This window comes from Camelus bactrianus, chromosome 4 (genome assembly GCF_048773025.1).
Source record: "Camelus bactrianus isolate YW-2024 breed Bactrian camel chromosome 4, ASM4877302v1, whole genome shotgun sequence".
Classification (NCBI taxonomy): Eukaryota; Metazoa; Chordata; class Mammalia; order Artiodactyla; family Camelidae; genus Camelus; species Camelus bactrianus.
The window spans coordinates 20,917,117-20,933,836 of record NC_133542.1 but is presented as its reverse complement, the minus strand read 5'-3'; the positions used below and the strand labels follow the sequence as shown (position 1 = coordinate 20,933,836).

At 32.7% G+C, this 16,720-nt stretch overlaps 1 protein-coding gene across 1 annotated transcript in view; it reads left to right on the top strand.

Moving 5' to 3' along the window:
• Window positions 1-16,720, top strand: part of CNTLN (centlein) — a 247,919-nt gene that overhangs the window by 34,708 nt on the left and 196,491 nt on the right. The window contains exons 3-5 of the mRNA XM_010946034.3: window positions 3,606-3,690; window positions 12,838-12,972; window positions 13,576-13,755. Coding sequence (XP_010944336.1) covers window positions 3,606-3,690; window positions 12,838-12,972; window positions 13,576-13,755 — 400 coding nt within the window. The remainder of the gene's footprint in view (window positions 1-3,605; window positions 3,691-12,837; window positions 12,973-13,575; window positions 13,756-16,720) is intronic.

Here is a 16,720-nt window from a genome sequence, read left to right as displayed (position 1 = left end):
TGTAAGCGTTAGTTGCAGGTAAGGATGGTTGGAAATTTTTTCCAGGCTTCTTTCTGGAGATGACGAGTCCCATCCCAGTCTCTCATTTCAAACAATGCACTTGGCTATGCTTCCACTTATTTAGCAGGACACTTCTATTCTCTATTATCCCCAGAAGCCAACTTCCTTTCCACCTTAGCCTGCATCTGGATCTGGACAGTGAACAGCAGCTTCATCCCCATTCATAGTACTGTATTTCTGTTTAGTTTGTGATCCTCAGAGATGTGGCTTTGTTTCCTTAATTTTTTTCCTTTATGTTCTTCTATTAATACTGTAAATTTAGAGAATAGAGAAGAGCCTCAAAGAGTGAACTTAGTTTGCTAACTTTTTGGAAGTCTAATTAAAAAATTTTTAATGTACTGTTATGCCATCTCAATTTATCCCCTTTAGTAGTATGCTTTTCTTTATTTTTAAATTGAAATACACTTGACGTATAATATACTTATTTCAAGTGAACTACATGGTGATTTGACATTTACATACATTATGGAATGATCATCATCATAAATCTAGTAACCAACTATCCCCATACAAAGTTATTATGCTCTTATTGACCATATTTTTTATGCTGTATGTTATATCCCTTATTTTATAACAGGCGTTTTGAACCTCTAATCCACTTTATCTTCCCTCTTCTCTGGCAACTACCTGTTTGTTCTCTGTATCTATAAGTCTGCTCTGTCTTCTTTTGTTTGTTGGTTTTTTCCCCCCTGTTTTTCAGATACTATATATAAGCGAAATCATACGATATTTGTCTTTCTCTGACTTATTTTGCTTAGCATAATTCCTGCTAGATACATCCAAATTGTTGCAAGTGGCAAGATTTCATGTTTTTCCTGAGAAATATGCCATTTTGAGTATATACCATATCTTCCTTTTCCTTTCATCTATTGATGGGCACTTAGGTTGTTTTCCACATCTTGGCTATAGTAAATAATGCTACAGTGATCATTTGGTATGCTTATATCTTTTTAAATAAATATTTTTGTTTGTTTGTTTTTTGTTTGTTTTCTTTGGGTAAATACCCAGAAGTGAAATTGCTGGATCTTTATGGAAATACTGTTCTAATTTTTTTTTAAGGAAACTTTACAGTTTTTATCTGAATGATAGCCTTGCCAGATAGAGTATTCTTGGTTGTCAATTTTTTTTCTTTCATCACTTTAAATATATTGTCTAACTCCCTTCTGGCTTGTAGCGTTTCTGCTGAAGAGTCAACTGATAGCTTTACGGGAGTCCCCTTGTATGTAACTAGTTGCTTTTCTCTTGCTGCTTTTAAGAGTCTCTTTTTATTTTTGCCATCTTACTTGTAATGTGTCTTGATGTGGACCTCATTGGGTTCATCTTATTTGGTAGTTTCTGTGATTCCTGGCCTTGGATGTCTGTTTCCTTCCCCAGATTAAGGAAGTTTTCAGATATTATTTCTTCAAATAAGTTCTCCGTTACTTTCTCTCTCTCTTTTCCTCTATGACTCCTATATGCCAATGTTAGTATGCCTGATGTTGTTCCAGAGGTCTCTTAAACTATTTTCTTTTTTGAACATTCTTTTTTCTGTTCTGCTTGGGAGATTTCTACTCTTCTGTCTTCCAGATTCCTGGTCCATTACTCTGTATCACCTAACTCCTTCTGTTGTGTTTTTTTTTATTTCAGTTATTGTATTTTTCAGCAGTTTGGTTTTTCTTTATATGTTTTAACTCTTTTTGAAATTTTCGCTGTGTTCATCTAGTTTTCTCCCAAGTTCAGTAAGCCTCTTTATGATCATTATCTTGAACTCTTTTTGGCGAAGATTGCTTATCTCCACTTTGTCTAATTCTTTTTTTCTGAGGTTTTAACTTGTTTCTTTGTTCGGGACATATTTCTCTGTCTCCTCATTTTTGCCCAGTTCTCCATGTTTATTTCTATGTGTTAGGTCAGCCAGTTACATTTTCCAGTTTTGGGGAGGTAGCCTTATGTAGGAGACATTCCTTAGGGTTCAGTAGCACACCCGTCTCTGATCATTACAGCTGTATGCCATAGGGGTTCTCCTCATGTAGTCAGCATGAACCATTCTTTTGTGATGGGGTCAGTTACTGTGGGTGTGTTGTCAGGTGGAGCTGGCCCTGGCCCAATTGGCTGTGAGGCTCTGCCTTGTGCAGTGTGGCTGTGGACCTGCTGGAGGGCAGGGCAGTCTTCCTGTGTCATTGGCTATACACAGGGTCCCTACATGGATGTCTGCACAGCCTGGGGTGATTTGGGGCTGGGGCTAGCCCCCTGGTGGGTGAGTAATCCCCTGGTGCTAACAGGGTAGAGGAGGGATTTCAAAATGGCTGATATTATCACAGTACAATGAGCCTACCAAAATGGCTGCTGCCAGCATCTCTCTCCCCAAGGGGGATCCTGATTGCTTCTTGCCTCTCTAGGAGGCTTACCAAGGCCAGCAAGTGGATCTGACCTAGGCTCCTTTCATACAGCTGCATCTGCATTGGGACTTGGACTGTTTGAGATTTTGTGCACACTCTTTAAGGGTTGAATCCCTGTTTCCTACAGCTCTCTGGCTCTCCTGCACATGAGCACCATTGGTTTTCAAAGGCAGATGTACTGTGGTCTCATCTTCTTGGTGTAGGATATCCAGGCTGGAGAGCGTGATGTGTGGCACATACACCTTACTTCTTGGGGAGGACCTCTGCAGTTATGCTTATCTTCCCATTTGGGGGCCACTGATCTGGGTATATACCTCCTGACTATATTTTATCTCCACCCCTCCTAACTGTCTTATTGTGGTCTCTTCATGTCTTTATTTGTGTAATATCCTTTCTACTAGTCTTCAGTTTGTTCTCATGAATAGTTGCTCTGTAAGTAGTTGTATTTTTTTGTGTTGTCCATGGAGGGAGGTAAGTTCAAGGTCTTCCTACTCTACCGTCTTGGTCACCGGCAATGGTATGCTTTTCTGATTGGTATCTCTTAATTCTAATGTCCCGTTGTGCCTTTTAAAGCCCTTTGCTTCATTTCACTTTCTCAAGTGAGGATTCCTTTTTTTCTTCCAACCTGTACACTTTGTGATTTGTGTGATTTAGATAAAGATTTTTATTTATTCTACCTATTTTTAAAGTTTTTAAAAAATGTAAATGGGTTTCCTTAAATTTCTCCCCATTTATTTAATGTTGGATATTCGTAAATCTCTAGCTGTCTATTTTTTGAGTGTTTTACTTAAAAATGATAAGTATTTTATTCTTTTTATAATTGCATATGTACAATGTTTATATTAACAGGAGCATATTTATATATTCATTAATTATTTTAAATTTATGATATAATGTTTATTGCAATCAAGATAAAATGTGTTTTAAGTATTTTTTATCATGCATCTAAATTTGAAAACTAAACTTTTTTTGTATAAAGTTGTCTTAGTTGTCAGCAGTTGTAAGTTTTTGTCCCTTGCCATATGGTTTCTGATTAATTCTGAAAGGGCTGTCAACCCCAGATAATTTAATTTTCTGTATTTTAAAGTGACACTCATTATCAGGATATAAAAATTTAAAGAATTGGCTACCATATATGACTCATAAACTCTCAGTGTTTTTTTTTTCTAGAGAAAAACAGAAATCTGAAGCTAAAGACAGAAAAGTTTTAGAAATTCTGCAAGTCAAGGATGCTAAAATACAAGAATTGGAACAGGTTGGTGTTATAACAGAAAATACTAAAATCATAATACTTCTTTCAGCTAATAGGTCTTTATAATTATTTTTAATTTTTTGCAACAATGTTCATAAAGAATATCAAGGTCATTATGTCAAACCATTTCTATAGTCAGGTTACTACTTTAGTCAGATTATTCTTCAGTTTCTGAATTAATAGTCTTTGTTATCTATCAATTTAAACTCTTAAGATGATGTTATAATTTCATAGTAGTAACTATCACTCACTCGTTTTTAACTAAAATTTGCTTTTTATTTTTGGCAGTTATCATTCCATTCTGAAACATAAATTTTTAGATGGTTTCATTTGTAGAAAAGATTAACAACAACCAGGATGATTATATTGGTCTTTTGAAAACTTGCCTTTTTGCATTATACAATCCTATCTTTTACATATAATCAATAAATTATACAATTACGTATGACTATGTATTTTAAATTGTATATAATTATATAATCAGTACATTATCACTGCAAAAGTCCATATGGCCATTGCTTCCATGAATCATTTTAAAGGTATTAGAATCTTAAAAATAAGGGTGAAAGAGTTTTATTTTAAGAATGGCCTATATCATGATATAATACTTAAGTTCATTTTATACCCAGTTGCTTATTATAGAATAAATGACCTAAAATTTTTCTAGATTAAATGGAGGTTCTTTTTGGCAGCTGTGCTCTTCCAACTTCTAACTCTATTTTCCTTCCTAGCCTATTCAATGATAATGAGAACTTTCATCCAAAGTTGCTGAGTTGCTTTATTAAAGGACTAAAAGTGGATGTTAACTTATATAAAAGATTCAGTTATTTTTTCATTCTCTAAATCCATATAAACTCTTTCTAAAATTGAATGTAGATTTCTATATGACATGTAAATTTGAGATTTATGCTTTTTCCAGCATTGTATTTTCCCTATAGAAAATGTCATAATTGGTGCTATAATGATAGAATTTTAGAAATAATTTTTAAATCAGTTTGTTTTGGAAAAAGTTGTATATGCCACTCTAATATCAAGGAATATCAAAATGATTTCTAAGATAGATAAATATTATAATGTGCCTAGTATATTAATTTGTCTAGGTTCAGCTGCCTAATATATAAAACCTATGTCTAAGAAGTGACAAACATCATTTGTGCTCACATTTCACCGGGGAAAACTAGTTATATGACCACCCCAAGATTCAGGAGGTTTGGGAAACTGTAGATCCAGGCTGGCTGAACAATCTCTTCCTCAGTTACAAATCTAGTCTATGGAGGAGAATAGACTTTGGAACTTTTTAAAACATATCCTTTGGCATTGTTTGCAATGCTTTAGGGAATGCTTAGTTTACCAGATCTAGATAGTATAGCATACCATTAAACAATGTTGACTTTCTTAAATGATAGTATATTTTCCATTTTCTTTGCTAAATTTGTTTTCTACTTCCTTTTCCTTGGGTTGGTATTATTTCATCATTTACTTTTTGAGTAGAATCATTTAGTTTATGTATAAAATATTAAATGCCCATAAGAGAAATTGTTTTTAGGCACATAACTTGTTTCTTAGGGCCTTTAATTTCTTTGCCTAAATCATGTATGTTTTTGTGCAGTGATGGTTATAACTTTTTAAAAGGTATATTTTCAGTTCAGTTCAAATTATTGTATTAGATGTATATATTATCATGTGATGGTACTGTGGAAAATTCAGAGGTAAAGTTCTTGCCTTTAATGATTTCTAAGTCTCTGTGAGTAGTAGGGTTGGGATAAAAGTGAGGTGCAAGTAACCATGTTCTCCTATACTAGATTACAGGTTCTCTGAGGGTGGGGACTCTTGTATACCTGGCATCTAATATTTACCATATTAACTAATTTGTAAGAGCTGCTCTTTGAATATTTTTTACTGTGTGATTTAAACTGAATAAAACCAATGTATTATAAGTGCCATAAGAGAATCACAAGCACAATGCTGTAAAGAGTTAAAGGAAGGAGAGATTAAGTTCTTTGGAGACGTCTTGAAGTATTCAAATGGGTTTTAATAGGTAGAGATTTTAGAGGATTTGCCATGCTAAGCACCAGGAAAAATTCATGAAGATAGGAGTATAGGGTGTGTTTGTGTGATACTGAAATTTATAGTTTGTTTCAAAGATAAATATGTAGGAGTGTAGGCTGAAATAAGACTAATGTTATGTTGGACCTGTATTAAGGAAAGGCCTTGATTGCTTGAATGAAAAATTTGGACTTATTATTACTTATAAGCCAAGAGAATCTGTCTAAGCTTTTCATTAACTTAAGTTAGTTAAGCTACAGTCTATGAATATAAAACAGATAATCCAGTATACCATTAGAAAAAAGAAAGCAGAAAGTGGAATGATCTGTAAGGGGGGTTATTTTATAGTCTAAGAGTAATGACGTGAACCTGTACTATTCGGTTCGCAGAAATTAAAGGTATATAAATTAGAACCGTAAGGACTTGACAATAATTTATAAGTGACTCATAGGCTTTCAGCCTGGAAAATCCAGGAGAACAGTGGCATTGTTATTAGAAAGAGGGCTGTTATAAGTAAGTACAACTTACTGTGAGGATAACTTTTGAACTACTTTTAGACAATTTGTGTCTTAGTTATTGTTAGGAATTCCATTGAGCGATTTTTTATTTTTAGCAACCTTCTGAAAGTGTGGATCCAACCCTTGGGAAGGAATTTTCCCCTTTATATATAGATATTTAATGTCATAGTTAGCGGGAAGACTTTAAACAGTGAGAATTTTTAGAACAAGATATTTGCTGATATTATTAATGGGGTGAGAGGAAGAGCAAATTTCACTAAAAGAGATGAAAAAACTGTTCAGAGAAGTAGAGAGAGAAGTATAACAGTGTCTTATGAATTGACAAGAGTTTCAAAAAGCAAAAGGTGGTTAGTATGAAATGTTAAAAAAAAACATGAGGTTTGTGAAAAAATATCAGATTCAGCAATCATCAAGTTTTTAGTGAGTTTAGAAAGCAACACTAGTGGAATGGTATATGACATTTTAAGAGATCACTGAATTCTAGCAAAGTAATGGAAACAAATGAGGAAATTTAACAGTGCAGAGAAAAATTTTTGCATTTAAAATATGTTAAGCACAATATTTGAAAGTAATGGAGAAGGAAATTAAAATACGCAAAACAAGAAGACTTCATTGAGTTAACATAATTCTAGATGAAGGTAGAGACCATGGTATCAAGAAATAACAAGATTTAATACATTTATTCTAACTTTTTCATCATTTTAGTCATTCAGGTTATATCTTAATTTTCTTTTTAAACCGTTTTCTTTCCTCCAGCATCCTTTGAATTAATTTGTTATATCTTTGTTCATCCTTTAACATTGCATATTTAGATGAATCTATTGTATATAATATTTGGTTGGACTTTGTGTTTTGACTCATTCTATATGTCTTTACCTTTTTAAAGGTAAGTTTATTCCATTTGCACTTCTTAATATACTTATTTGGTCTTTTTTCTCTGACTTTGTATTTTCTGCTTTTAATATTTTCTTTGTTTTTTAAATTCACCACATCTTTTCTTCATTTTTGTGTGTGTGTATATGTACGTGTGTATACATACCTTCTCATGTTGATAATTCAGAAGGTTTAGGGTCTATATCAGTTCTTCTAGTGATTTAGTGTATTATTTTATATATAATATTTAATACTATACTTCTTAATTCTAACGTATTCTGAAAAATCTAGGTAGTATGTCTTAAATGCACAGTGTAAAAAAATGAGAAAAATGTTGAGGAATATTTCTTTCTCCTGCATTTTAAAGTAAACTTACAGAAGACTTACTTTCCCGTTCTTAGCATTATTTGTTTGTTTTTTTAATACCATCAAGATTTCTAATGCTTATGTTCCATAACTATTTTGTCTATTATTTTCTAGTATAAATTTGATAGGAAAATACATTGTGATATATTAGTTTTTCTCTTGCTTTATAACAAATTAGAGCCTTAAAAGAACACACAGATTTATGAAGTTGCTGTGGGTTAGGAGTCTGGGCCTAGCTTAGGTGGGTCTTCTGCTCATTATCTCATAAGGTTGTAATTGAGGTTTGAATTGGGTTATGCTTTCATCTGGAGGCTTAATTTGGGTAGAATCTGCTTCCAAGCTTACTCAGGTTGTTGGCAGAGTCCAAGTCTTTGCAATTTTAAGACTGAAGTCCTAAATAGGATCAAGATCTCTATTAGGGTTCTCCAGAGAAACAGAACTACATGTGTTTTTTATGTGTGTGTGTGTGTGTGTGTGTGTGTGTGTGTGTAGATGTAGATAGCTATCTATATAGATAGACAGCTAGATAAAGATAGAGGGAGAGAGAGACAGAGAAATTGAGGGATTAATTTTAAGTCATTGGTTCATGTAATTGTGGGCTGGCAAATCTGAATTTTGCATAAAAGACTGGCAGGCTGGAGACCCAGGGAAGTGCTGATTTTGCAGCTGAATCAAGAAGTATTCTGGAGGCAGAATTTCTTCTCCCTCAGAGGATTAGCCCTTTTTCTTAGGGCCTTCAGTTGATTGGATGAGGCTCACCTACATTATGGAGGAGTAATCTCCTTTACTCAAAGTTCACCGACTTGAATGTTAATCAATCACATGTACAAAACACGTTCACAGCGATGTCTAGACTGGTCTTTGTTCGTAAGCTGGATATGATGGGTACAGTGGTTTAGCCAAGTTGACTCATATAATTAACCAAATGAGTAAAAAGTCCTGAGGTAAACAGGCCTTCAGTGTGAGGGTTTATATTTACCTGGCTAGGGTAATAATTAGGTTATAATTAATGTTTGCTGTGGCTTTATGTGTCAGAGGCTAAAATTTAGCGTCCTTTTTTATTTGGGTTTCTCAAGAGACTTCTTAAATATCCTCTGAAACACAGTTCTTTCAGTTGTATTCCCTTGTTATTATACACAAGCCCTGGTGATGGGGAAGGGGAAATATTTTATAGTCATGACTAGGTCTCATTCTTTCAGTGAACTTGTGCCCCTAGGCTCTGACCTTCACAAGTGCTTCTCAGTTTTTTCTCCCTTGGAAATGTAAGACCTAGAGGGTGTTGGAGTTGGGTATTTTATGTCCTCCAAGTTGGTTAGTCTTTGGTAAAATCTCAATAGGCTCTGGTAAAATAGTTTCTCTTGAGGGCAGGCCTTGTTAAGAAATGAACACTTAGAGCATATTTTACAATGTCTAAGTCCGTCGGTTGTCCGCACCCCCCCCCGCACCCCCCCCCCCCCCCCCCCCCGCCGCAGGAAGCAGGAAGAGATTTTTTTCTCTGATTTTCACCGTGACAACCTGACAGGGCTTCTTTATGTAAAACTTACGAAGATGTGGGAACTCCTCTAAGACTGACCCTCATGGACATTTTAATTCTGAAACTTGTCCACACTGATCTTCCAGTAGTTTGTTAATTGTAGGTTTGGTTTTCCCACCCTGGTACTGGTTACCATGGAGTTTGCTTGCTTCTGGGTTTCTGCTCTGGTAAATTGTGATTCTCTGTATCTGCCTGTCTCTCTAGTTTTGGGAATAGCAGTTTGCCTTATGACATCAGTTTTCTGATGATTCTAAGAAAAATTGTTGTTTTCAGTTTGTTCAGATTTTTTTAATGTTGTGTGAACAGGAGAGACAACTTTCAAGTTCCTGTATCCTAGACCTGAAGCCAGAAGTCCCTCCACTGTGTCCCTTCTTTGTTGTTCCACTGAGTATTGTTAAATAGCTCTTACTTTTCCAAACTTACAGCCTATGGGATAGAGTAACAATTAAGAAAGACAATTCCTTTAGTTGATTTAAGTCTTCACTATGTATCTAGTCAAATTACTAGAAAGTTACACACAATTATTTTAGCTAAATGCAGAGAAATTTTCATAGAACAGTCTTATAATATGTTTTATTGATCATAATGTGAAAGAATTGCTGTATAACTTCTATTGCTAAGACTAATCTTTAGCTTTGTCATTTTTAGTCATAAAATAAATCATGTAATAAATTCTCCTTCAAGTGTTGCCCTACATAACATGACTCTGCTAATAACCTAGGATATTGTATTTAATTAAATGATGATTTTTTAACATATTTCCCTCTTTCCTTAACTTCTAGGAAGCTCAGATATAAGTTTTTGTTCTCAGTTAGACTTAATTTTCTTACCCCTTCCCCTTTCTCCATTTACCATTGTTTTAGTTGTTGTGGTTTCATTACTTCCCTGTTTTTTATTAAAACTTTCATATCCATTTGAAAGTAGGTCATAAATAATATATTAACTATGCTCAAGTATTGCCTGATAGAGTTTTAAGTCTTATATGCTACTGCCACCACACCTCCCTTTTTTTCCTGCTTCATTCTCTCTATCATTCTCTTCTTACTCTATAGACATCTTTTGACCATGATTTGAATTATTCATTCCATGGCTTATCCATAATAAATTATTTGTTCTAGACATACTTTCTCTTGTCACCGTGTATGCTTTATGGTTCCTCTGAGTTCTATTTGCTATTTTAATATTAACTCAAGCCAGACCATTAAGAATGTACTCTACTCTATCCAGAAAAGTTTGTTGAAAAGTTTTCATGAAACTAAATTTAGGACTTGGAGGGTATTATGCTTAGTGAAATAAGTCAAATGGGGAAAGACAAATACTGTATGGTATCACTTACATGTGGAATCTAAAAAAATAAAATAAACTAATGAATATAACAAAAAAGGAACAGACTCATAGATACAGAGAACAAACTAGTCGCTACCAGTGTGGAGAGGAAAGGGGGAGAGGGACAAGAAAGAGATAGGGGGTTAATAGGTATAAACTACTATATATAAAATAAACTACAAGAATATATTGTACAGCACAGGGAATGTAGCCAATATTTTATAATAACTATAAATTGGAATATAACCTTTAAAAATTGTGAATCATTATTTTGTACACCTGAAACTTATGTAATATTATAAATCAACTATACCTCAATAAAAAGGAAAAAAATGAGTTGTAACTGTATATATCTATGCTTTTTATAGAAACTAGATCATTGAGGGTAGATTTTATTAGGAAAATATTTTGAATTATACAAAATTTAACAAATCTTTGAGAGTTTAATTTATCAATCCTCTTCCATGGGAGTTCATCTTTAACTTATTACTTTAATGGTTATGATACATAATGTCAAATTTATTGAACTAATTATCAGAATATGATAGTTTCGGTTAACTAACTTCATTGTATTATGTGCTTTTATTTAAAAATTAAGTCTATATTTGTCCTGTGTATTACTGAATTCACTCAAATACTAACATTTTACTTATTAAATAATTTTCATGAAAGGGCTTGCTATTGGTGTTGTTTATATTGTCAATTCCCATTAAGTTTAGCTCACATTAATGGGCAGACCCTTCTAAAACTTAAATCATTTGGTTCAATGGTCTTGCCTTCCTAAAGTCTGAATTATCTCCAGAATAGATGAGGATGCTCAATTTTTCAAAGGATAGGCCTGTAGATATTTTACAAATAGTCTTAGCGTTCATATGATTGACTTTTATCATTCAGTGTCAATCTCATTTGTAAACATTTACTGTAATCTAGTTTGGAAGACAGTACCTAGAGACATACTTAGCAAGACTAGGTAATATGTTAATATCAAATGAATAATGTAGGCATGTAATACAGATACTTAGAAATAGCAAAAACTACTCTTATAGTTGGGGAAGACTTCATGGAAGAGGTGGAAGTTGAATCTTGAAGGAGGCTAAGACTTAGATGAGAATAGAAAAATGTGGTATGAATTGTGGATGGGCCATATTTATGCACCTGTTTTTATGCTGTTTGACTGATGTCAGACATATTTTGATATGCCCTAATAATTAAAATAGGAAACAAAAACTATATTAAGGTACCATTTTTACCTCGTGTGTGAAAAATTATCAATCCTGAGTGTCAAGCGTTGGTATAGATGTGGAGCTATGAGAACTCTTGAAGTGTATATAGCCTGTGACTTAGCAGTGTCACCTCTAAATAGAAATAACATAGAGCAATGTTTTATTACTATTATCCCCACACTGAAAAAACACATTTTACTTTATGACCTAGTATATACATACATGAAATAAAAATTTCTAATGGTATAGCTGTCCTTCCTAGGTATAATAGAGTTAAAAATATAACAAAGCATATATCAAATGTGAGTTTAATAATATTTAGATAAAGTAGAAACCCTAAATTAAGCACTGCAAAAAAATTTACGAGATATTTGTTTCAGATATTAGTTGAAAAAATGATGGATTGACAAAAATTGAATAAGTTTAGGAAAAGAGTTAATATCAGGACATGGATATCAGTTTTAGCATGCTAGTTTGAGGTGGCAGCAGATAATCCAAATGGAGGTGTTTTATAGAAAATTGGAAATGTGGGATTGGTGATTAGGAGAGAGTCAGGGCTGGATTATGTATTAGGTAGTCTTTCACACAGATGAAACCAGAAGCCAAGAGAGTGGGTAAATTTTCTGTGGAAAATGCTATAAAGATTTGAGAAGAGGGAAACAAAGAATTGAGTCATTGGTACATCCCCTCAATTGGAGATACCTAAAAGATTATCTCTGACAGGTGAGAAAAACACTCAGTTAAAAATTTTGGCAGTTTTGATATTTTGAATTTTCTTTCTCAGTGCAAGATATTTTTTGTACCAAAACAAACTTACCATTTTTCATTCTTTAGAATTGTTTATACTTTCACAAAAGGGTAATTGTATCTCTAAAAAAAATGTTTTCTTTAAAATGATACTCAAATAAGTGGGTAATTCTTATTTTAGCTACATGTGCATTTTCTTTAATTAGACTATTTTGTAAAGTTTTGAGTTTTTTTTCTTATTACACACCTAAATCTGAAAAGTTTGTTTTCTGAATGTGGCTTAGTATTTGGTATCCAGTTTTCATGTGTTCTTCATCTTAAACTAGTAAACAGTAAATACTTGCACATTTTACTTGAAAATCTATGGGCATATCACAGGAAATGAGAAATGGGATAATAGACATTATTATGAAAGCTAGTTATTCTAACATTATGAATCAAAATCTAAAATTTTCTACATAAAATAATTATTCTTAGAAATGCCAGCTCACCAATAATCTTGATTTTTTTTCTATAGAGTGAATCAAGACTGAAACAGGAAATAAATGACCTTGTAAAACGGAAGATTACAGTAGATGAAGAAAATGCTTTCTTAAGGAAAGAATTCAGTGACTTGCAGAAGAAATTTAAAGATAAAAGTCAAGACGTTAAGGTGTGTTGACTTACACATAGTTTTATAGCACTATTTCTTTGAAGTCCTACTTTAAGCTTTGTCAGCCTTTGTGGCCCAGAAAGTGACAAGCTTGGAGGAAAAATTGCCTTAGGCCCTGCTGTACCATACAGTTTTCTCACATGCAGAAACTCTGACAAAGATGCTTTAAAGCTAAGACTCCAAGCTTTATAACTTTCAGATAAATAGTTAATGATGGAAATGGAGCTAAGAAAGTAGGAGTGTGAATATGTGGCTTCTTGTAATTAGATTCTGATGGGACTGACATTATTAATTGATAAAACCCAGGTCTGGGAGGATATGTCTGTGTGGGTCTCAAAAATAGCTGGGGACAGCATCAAAGACAGCTTGATCAATTAATGGGCTCTTTGCAAATGTGTACTCATCAAAGCTGTCATCCAGTGAAAAAATATGACCCATCCACCTGCATGAAAAGAGGCCAATAAAAGTATACAGGTGACCTTGGCCATCAAATATAGAAGAAGCTGCTGTGAGTATAAAACTGCACAGTTTATATTTGCTGATTAGTTCTCACCTTTTTTTGGTTTTGTTTTGTTTATCGGCCCTTGTGGTACTGTTCTACAGGACACTAAGGAGTGTGTACAGTATAAGGAAGAGCAAAACAGACTGGTTGTAAAAAATCTGAAGGAGGAAAATGAGAAATTAAGCACCCACTGCGCTGACTTGCTAAATGACCTGGAGAAACTGAGGAAGCAGGAAGCACATTGGAGAAAAGAAAAATCTAACACTGATGCAAAAATAAAGGTATGCAATGAAAATGGAATCTATGCTGTTATTTTGAATCTGTCTTCTTATAGGAAGTTAATTACATGTTAGTTTCCTTAAAAAACAAGTTACATATTCACATCTACCAGTGGGGACTAGCATTAATTTATATTCCTTCACTTAAGACCCACAGCTTTTTAAAAATTGATGTTGCAAAGCAGGAAACTGACTTCAAATACTTAGCTAAAATGTAATCATTAAAAAATAAAAGCTATTGCATTTTGAAATAAAACATGTTTTGAAAAAACATATTTAGAATTATGAATTTTGGCCTTTTTTCAGTTAGGGCTTCAATTTATAAATATAGCTGGAGTTCATTGCAAGATAGTTTGAAGACTGTATTTTCCAGGTCCTTTAAAAAATAAAATGTGAAAAAGCATGAAACAGTTAAAAAATACTCAAATATATTTCAAAGATGATGCTTTTTCTTTGGCTTACGAGGGCCTTATTCATCTTAAAATTTTATTTTTATAGAAGATAAAAGGTATAATTAATCTTTATGATATTCTTATATCCTTTTTGTTCAGTATTTTTCAAAATAATATTTTTTGTGGCTTTCTCTTCATCTTGAGAGTGCTTTTGTTCATTTTTTTCCCATTGAATTTCAGATTTCTCTTTTACCATGGATTTTGTTGAAAAGACTCAAAACAAATTTTAGTGCTGGTAAATAAGATTGTCCCTTTATGTATGCATGCTTAAAACGATATATAACATAAGTACACAAACATATGTATCTATTAAAATATAGGAAGTATGATGGCTACGTGACTATGCATGTTTTTGTGAGTGTATGCGTATGTGCATGATAATTTAAGTCATACAAGAAAGGATATGTCTTTCTGAGTGTGTGAATCAGTTCATTGCAGATATTTAAGGAAATACATTAAATCTGTTAGTTAAGCACACTCAGGGAATTACTGAGCCATTGAGAGACTTAAATTCTGGCACATTTGTTTTCTTAATTTTTATCAGTTTCTGCTTCCTCACAACTTTTAAGCAGTTTGGTAGTGTGATAAGGGCAATTGGTATTTCCTTGTACTAATTCACAGCTACATGATTTTTTATGATAATTTTTATTTCCTTAAATGCCATTCAAATATTCCATTCTGTGATTTTTAGTTCTGTGGCTTTTTTCTATTGTGGTTTTTTTCTTTTCTTATTAATTTGTAAGCATTCTTTATTCTGGATGGTCGTACTTTGTTATATATATTACAAATACCTTCTGTTCTGTGAATCTTGAATAAGATGAATTAGACTTTCTAAAATTTGTGTGTTTTTGGAGTCACTTTTATTATTTTCTTCTCTAATGTTTTAGGAGTCATATTCTAGTTTTTCCTATTCTAAAATATTTAACCTATTTAGAATTCATTTTTGGGTGTAGCATTCCACACTATATACTCAATAGTTTATTGATTTATGATGTAGACTCTCTCACATCTCCAAGTTTCCATGTGTGTATAGGTTTGTTTCTAGATTTCCTATTATTTTCATGGTTTTAGGTACTGTAGTTTTATAATTTGACTTATTATTTGGTAGGGTGATCTATTTGTTTATTCTTCTTTTTGTAAGTCATACACCCTCTATGTGCTCTTCACTATCCTATATTATTTAAGGATCATTTCACTAGTTTTATGGAAAAATTCTATTAGAAAGCAGATTGGTACCTCACCTAATTCATGAATTACTTTTGGAAGAATTATGATCCTACTATTTATGAATGTGGAATAAAGTTTTGTAACTTTCTTAAAATGGTTTTGTTCACTTTTATTAGATTTACTCCTAGCTACTGATATTATTGTAAAAATACTGTGCTATGGTACATAGTATTTTAAATTATATTTTAATTAATTATTTGTGGAATACAGCAATGTTCCTGATTTATCTTGAGCTTCTTTTCAATAAATTTTCTCAAATGTCTTATTAGTTCTAAAAATGTATATGTTTTCTATATTTCTCTAAGTTATATAATTACATTGTCAATAAGAGAAGTTTGTGGTGTTCTTTTCTTTTGGCATGTAATTCACACACCATACATTTACTCCATTAAAAGTGTACAGACCAGTAGGCTTTAGTGTATAGAGTTGTGCAACTATTACCATAATTACTTTTAGAATGTTTTCATCATCTTGAAAAGAAGACCTGTAACCTTTAATGATTGCTCCTCATTTACCCTTAGCTTTGCAGCCTGATATAACCACTAATAGGCTTTCTCTCTAAACAGATTTATCTATTCTAAAGATTTCAGAGTATATGAAATTATCGTACATAGCCTTTTGTGACTGACTTCTTCCACTTAGAATAGTTTTCAGGGCTTATTAATATTGTAGCATGTATCAGTACTTTATTTTTATAGTTGAATAAAATTTCATTATCTAGATATCATACATTTTATTTATCACAAGTAAATGGAATTTGTTTTATGAATAACGCTGCTACAAACATTTGTGTACAACATTTTGTATATACATACATATATTTTCATTTCTCATAGGTATATACAAAGGAGTGAGATTTCTGAGTCATATGATAATTCTGTTTTTAAGTCTTTGAAGAACTGTCAGACTGTTTTCAAAAGCAGCTGCACCATTTTACTTAACAAACAACAGTGTCTGAGGGTTCTGATTTCTCTTTGTCCTTGTCAACACTTGTTATTGTCTGTCTTTTTGATTATAATCATCTTTGTTGGATGGGAGTGAAATCTCATTAGGATTTTGATTTGCATTTCCCTGATGGGTAATGATTTGATAATCTTTTTATATGTTACTGGCCACTTGCATATCTTTGAAGAAATGTGTATTCATTTCTTTTGTATATATTTTGGATAGAAGTCTCTTTTCAGTTATATAATTTGAACTTTTCTTCAATTCTGAGTTGTTTTTTACTTCTTAATGGTGTTATTTGAAACACAAAACTTTAAAATTTTGATATTTGATATATCTACTTT